Source organism: Nestor notabilis, unplaced genomic scaffold (genome assembly GCF_000696875.1).
Source record: "Nestor notabilis isolate BGI_N333 unplaced genomic scaffold, ASM69687v1 scaffold17354, whole genome shotgun sequence".
In the NCBI taxonomy this organism is placed as follows: Eukaryota; Metazoa; Chordata; class Aves; order Psittaciformes; family Psittacidae; genus Nestor; species Nestor notabilis.
In genome coordinates, this window is record NW_009925348.1 from 17,464 (window position 1) to 23,026 (window position 5,563).

General features: G+C 42.2%; 1 protein-coding gene across 1 annotated transcript in view; it reads right to left on the reverse strand.

Moving 5' to 3' along the window:
- The window catches only part of IDH1 (isocitrate dehydrogenase 1 (NADP+), soluble), a 10,377-nt gene extending 6,816 nt beyond the window's left edge, over positions 1-3,561 (reverse strand). The window contains exons 1-2 of the mRNA XM_010013026.1: positions 3,432-3,561; positions 1,451-1,742 (exon numbers count right to left, since the gene is read on the reverse strand). Of these exons, the coding sequence (XP_010011328.1) occupies positions 1,451-1,742; positions 3,432-3,553 (414 nt within the window). The 5' untranslated portion in view covers positions 3,554-3,561. The remainder of the gene's footprint in view (positions 1-1,450; positions 1,743-3,431) is intronic.
- Between the last annotated feature and the right edge of the window lie 2,002 nt (positions 3,562-5,563).

Below are 5,563 nucleotides of genomic sequence, written 5' to 3' on the forward strand. Positions count from 1 at the left end.
GGACCCATCAATTGGCATGGTGTATGTGTGCTTTCAGATGTTCTAAGTTTTAGTGCTAAGTATCCAGTGTTGTGCAGTCTGTGAGTAAAAAGGATTCTCTCCCTGCCTCAAAAAAAGCCATTCATATCACAACTACTGATCTTATGAATACAGGGGCATCACACAGCAGCTTAATAAAAGCCATTATTTCTATCCATCATATGGTATTTGACAGGCCAATCTGTAGTAAGAGATATTTGAATTCTGTAAATGATATGCGTTTTGCTCCTCTGAGCTACAGACTCAGAAAAGCCAACATGTACTTCAAGTTTTTAAATGATGCCTTATCTTCACAACTGTTTGAGCAGTACTATTTAAGGTTACAATTCCTTTAAATTCATCATCCTATTCCACAGTTTCTCTCATATTGATGCAACCAGTTCCCTGAGCTGTTCTGAAGTTACAGAAGCATCTTGCTCACATGTCCTTTACATGCTCTTATACTATTCCTTTCACTTTAATCTCATACTTTGGCAGGGTTTCAATCCTTCCTCCTTAATCCACTGTTTGCTAGTATTATTTTGACCTTCTCGATCATTCAGTACTGTTAAGTATGTTGAACCCTTACTCTCTTCTAGTGTCAGGGCTCTACAATTATTTTCCTCTTGGAAATTATTTTACCTTCCCATCCTGGCCAGTCCTATGACTTGCCTTCAGTTTGTGGGTTTACCCATCTACTTAAGCACTTGGCTCTTCTAGAAAACTTTGCTTTTGTCATGTCTGGCTGCTTTACAGTATGTCATTACCCATGGAGAACAACATGGTTGATTCTTGTTTTCTTGGCTGCCCAAATGCCACTACACTAAGTCCCATGCTAGGGCTTTCCATGGCCTTGTACTGCCTCTCCCAGAAGAGCTCTGATAAGAGATGTTTCCCTACTTTGAATGTGCCCAGTATGAATACCAACTCTGCAGGAGTGCTGTGCAAGTAAGTTTAAACCTATCACATTTTAAAACAAAGCCAAGAAAACAAAACAACCAACCAAAAAAAACACACCAAAACCACACCCACATGGCAACTCTTGACCACTTCTAAAAATCACTCAGATCCACTTTTGCTGTGAGCAATACCTGCCACCAGAAAGTCCTTCTGAGAAGTAAGATGAGCAGTGTAAAGGGTATTTTCTAAAGACACTAATATATAGGGAGGAGGGTTCTGCAGAGGTGAAGGATAACTTAGAGCAGTTACATCCTGTGTATACAGCTACACTGTCTGAGGAAGACATACGAATCAGGCTCTCCCACACTTCACCAGGTGCTGTACAAAGTGCTAGCAATGACCCACTCCCAATCGAAGTGGAGTGCAAGGGATAAAGCAGCAGCACAGGGATGTCTAGGTCTTTGTAGCTCTGTACCTGCCAGGACTAAGCCCGACTTAGATAAAATAAGGGGTAAGCACTGAAGTGACTCACTTGATCCCCGTAAGCGTGACGGCCAATGACAATGGGTTTCACCCATCCAGACACCAGCCGGGGAATGTTCTTGCAGATAATAGCCTCCCTGAAGACAGTGCCACCTAGGATGTTTCTAATTGTCCCATTGGGAGACTTCCACATCTGCTTCAAATTGAACTCCTCCACTCTCTTCTCATCAGGAGTGATGGTTGCACACTTTATGCCAACGTTGTATTTCTTTATGGCTTCAGCAGCTTCCACAGTTACTTTATCATTTGTAGCATCACGATGCTCAATGCCCAAATCATAGCTGTAATAAACCCACACAGATGGTCAGAACTGCCCAGGACATTTGTCTGTATCCAACAGGAAAGAAACCAGACTCTGAATGTGCCTCTGAGTGTAGTTCCAGCACTGCCATAACTGAAGTTACCCCTCTTCCAGTGCAAATGCTACTGGACTGGAAGAAAACATAGGGCTCATATACTGATACTTCTGCAGATGGTTGGAGACTGGAGAAAGAACAGCTTCATTTTATGGCTGAAGCTCTTTGCCAGCATGGGACACAGCCAGTACCTCCTCTGCCTTTCCTCCTAAGCTTCCTGCAATGAAAGCTTTTGGTCTGGGATTCTAATTGTATGGAGCAGCACAGTTTTCAGATGAATATAGGCCTTTATTTCAAGCCTCTTGTGCTGAAGGTTCTGACTTTCTTCGTGTATTGAAGCTACGTTAGGCTTAAAAACTGCTTTGACAATGGACCCACAATCCTGCTCTGGCAGCAAAACTGCCAATATTCCCCTCAAACAGTCAAGAGGAAGCACATTTCCCACATTTACTGTTTTAATAGTTTTGGAGAACAATGGCTGCCCAGTGTGAGATAGCCCTGAAGTACAGCCAACTGTACATGAATTTAGCTATTGTGCTGCCCCAGCCAGGGGTCCGCTTTCCCTCCTCCCACCCCTCTTTGAAAAGGGATGTTCTCCAGACTCCATGCATGTATTATGCTGCTGGGTTCCTGTTTGCTTGGTTCTCAACACCAGCAAGCAACAAGCCTGATGTAGGTGGCATACAAATGACTCCAGGAGCAGGGGAAGAGGTCAGACTTGTGGGTTTAATAACAGCAGATACCACTGAAGGACTCTGTCTACTTGGCTAGGAGCAATGCAACTGGATACTTCTGTAATAATTATAGGTCAGTGGCTAGCAACGGAAGAGATTATTTGCTCTGTTTGACCAGATGCTGTAGATAGCATGTCCCTTTTGCCATACCAGCTGTTAATATTGGTTTTGTTTGGGTTCTTTTTTTCCCCCAGAAGGGAGTATAGGAACACAGCCTAGGCTCAGGGAATAATGAGCTTATAATTAGCACTTAGCTTACACCATCAGCAGCAAAGCTCAAGCTTACAGGCATGAGGGCAGAGTCTGTGCCCTATTGCCACCCTTTTGCCCTCTGGGCAGATCTTCAAATAGATATGGCAAGAAACCATAAATCTACTCTGAGTCCACAGATGCCAGGCTTCAAGTCAGGGAGTGGCTAAAACTCCCATGTTTCTAATTGTTTAGGCTGCAGAAAGCCATGCAGACTTCTCAGGTGCTGGAAAGATAAGATAGATAAAAATGCAGACCACGTCTGTGAGAGACCTTCTTAGACACACAGTACAGAAAAAAAGCTAACTCACAATTAAACATTTGCTGTTTACTCGTGTGAGGAACTCCAGAGGGGCTGTCAGACTTGTACAAAATACCTTCATCACGAGCCCATGCTTTCCAGGTACTTACTGAGTACAGAGTACAAGTACTGAGTTCCAGAGTACTTGGCCCTTTGGTAACTTAACCAGAGGACTATGCTGGGAACTTCACCAGTATCAAAAGGGCTACTTAGTCTCTCCAAACTAATGCAGGAGGAGATAAGGCTCTCAGTGCTAAGTGAAACGATCAATGCCTAATGACACATGTAAATTGCAGTACAAAGTAGCTGTGTGTCATAAAAAGCCATTACCTGTGCAAATCCAGATCTACATAAGGAAAAATCAGCTTTTCTTTAATCAGTTCCCAGATGACCCGTGTCATTTCATCTCCTTGCATCTCCACAACAGAGCCTCCATGGATTTTTTTAGACATCTTGAGCTGTAATAGGCAAAGAAAACCAACTTAAGCAAAGAACTGACAGCACTCACGACCAATGCACATATCCTGCATTTTCACAACTCAGTTAGGAGAGGTACCAACATAGCATACAGGATCTCTCCTATAAGCCTTGAAAATAACTACAGTTTATCCCTAGTTTCATGCTAACTGGTATTTTGCTGAAGGCCCCAGCTTCTAGGGAGCTCTATCTGAAGGTAAAAATAAAGATTAATATCTGAAATTTAAGGGTGTGTTCAAAGGGCATAAGCTTTAATTATGGTTGTACAAAACAACTTGAAAGCATGACTAAACTCTTGCCCCAAATTCCACAGAATTAACAAGCACCGTTTATGCTTAGAGTTCATGAGTTCTAGTTCAGTTGCCTGTTTCTGCCTTTTTTTCTGAAAAAGATGGGTTAATGGACATTATTTTAATGAAGGCTCATATTGCTGGCACTATTCAGACTAATACATTGTCAGCTTCTTCATTAGCTTCCTTCCCCAGGAAATCCAAGGGCCACATATCAAGAGTACTTTCTAATAGCAAAGCTTTATTTCTGCTGTTAAAATAAATACTGGACAGATTTGTTTTCTGTATGGAACAGAGGTTTCCCCAAGATATTTGCTCACAAAGTCTTAAAAAACAAACCTGAACTCTGCCCTTGTATTTGCACTTTGTTCCTTGACAAAATCCAGCTCCACAAGCCGCTGAACTGCTCTAACACAGTGCCCCGCTTTCTAACAGCCACAGTTCCTCACTTCTCAGCTCTGATTATGCAAGACCTATGACTTGGCAAGTTCCTCCTCCAAGACAGTCCCATTCTTGTATGCAGCCGTTAGGATACTACTGTGAAATACCAAACCTTTCTGCCTGAGGTTGCAGCCTCACAGATACCAAAGTCCATGTATGGCTTTAGCCAGAATCAGAGGTCCTACTGTAGAGAGTCTATTCATCGAGATGAAGTTATTCAGAGGTGTGAGGTTTGCAATGCAAAGCCCCCAGGTCACCAGCATGTGTGGAGGTTGCTCCTGGTTCATTAAAAAAAAAAAAAAACAAAAACAAACCAAAAAAACCAACCAGCTTGACTTGAGCTCTGCTTCCAAAATCCAACCCATTAAAAATTTTTTAGTCTTTCAAAGCTATGTTCTAGCTATTGCATCAAGCTTTTCCAAACCATTTAAAGTGCAAAATTAAAACCAAACCAAAAAAAAGGCAAAATGAGATTGTGAGCTACTGAGACTCTATTTACTATGAGCACATAAATTTGAAAAAATATTTAAGACATTCCTATGCCACAGAAAGAGAGTATCTTGGCTTATGTTAGACTTCTCTAGTCCTCATGGAAAAATTTAATTTAACATGACCATACTCTGCCTGAACTCAGTTTATTTATGCAAGTATTTTGGGCCCAGTTTTCAGTTATGACTACCTAAATAAGAACTGTATCACATTCCATAGCCTAAGCACAGGGTTACTACTCAGGAGACTTCAGGTTTGCTTTTGTCACTTACACTGTCTGAGAAACAAGTAATTCATTTAAGCCAACCTGTACACAGACACCCACCCACTATTGCTTGTTTTGTGGTTTGGTCCCTACTTAAACAAGTAAAATCAGACTGTGTCAGTCATGGCAATAGGCTTTGAAAAGCTGGCTTCAGACCTACACACTGCTGCTATCACAACGAAAACAGAGGTACATGAGACACACCTCCACTGGGATATATCTCCACCAATATGTGGAAACAGCAGCTTCTTAAACAACTCTGACACCATCCTACATGTTTATCCAACCAAGGCCCCAGTACTTTCCCCTTTAAACACTGATATTCCCAGTTTCTTTATGTACAAGAGCAGTACTGCAGCAGCATCCCTCTTCTGCACAGAGCCAGCACGCCAAGAGGTTCCTCTAAAGAGCACACATTCCCTGGAGTTCAACTCTTTCTGTTGCTCTTCCCCTCCGATTTTGTACTCTCCAGAACTGCCAAATGTCAGCAAGGTCTTTTT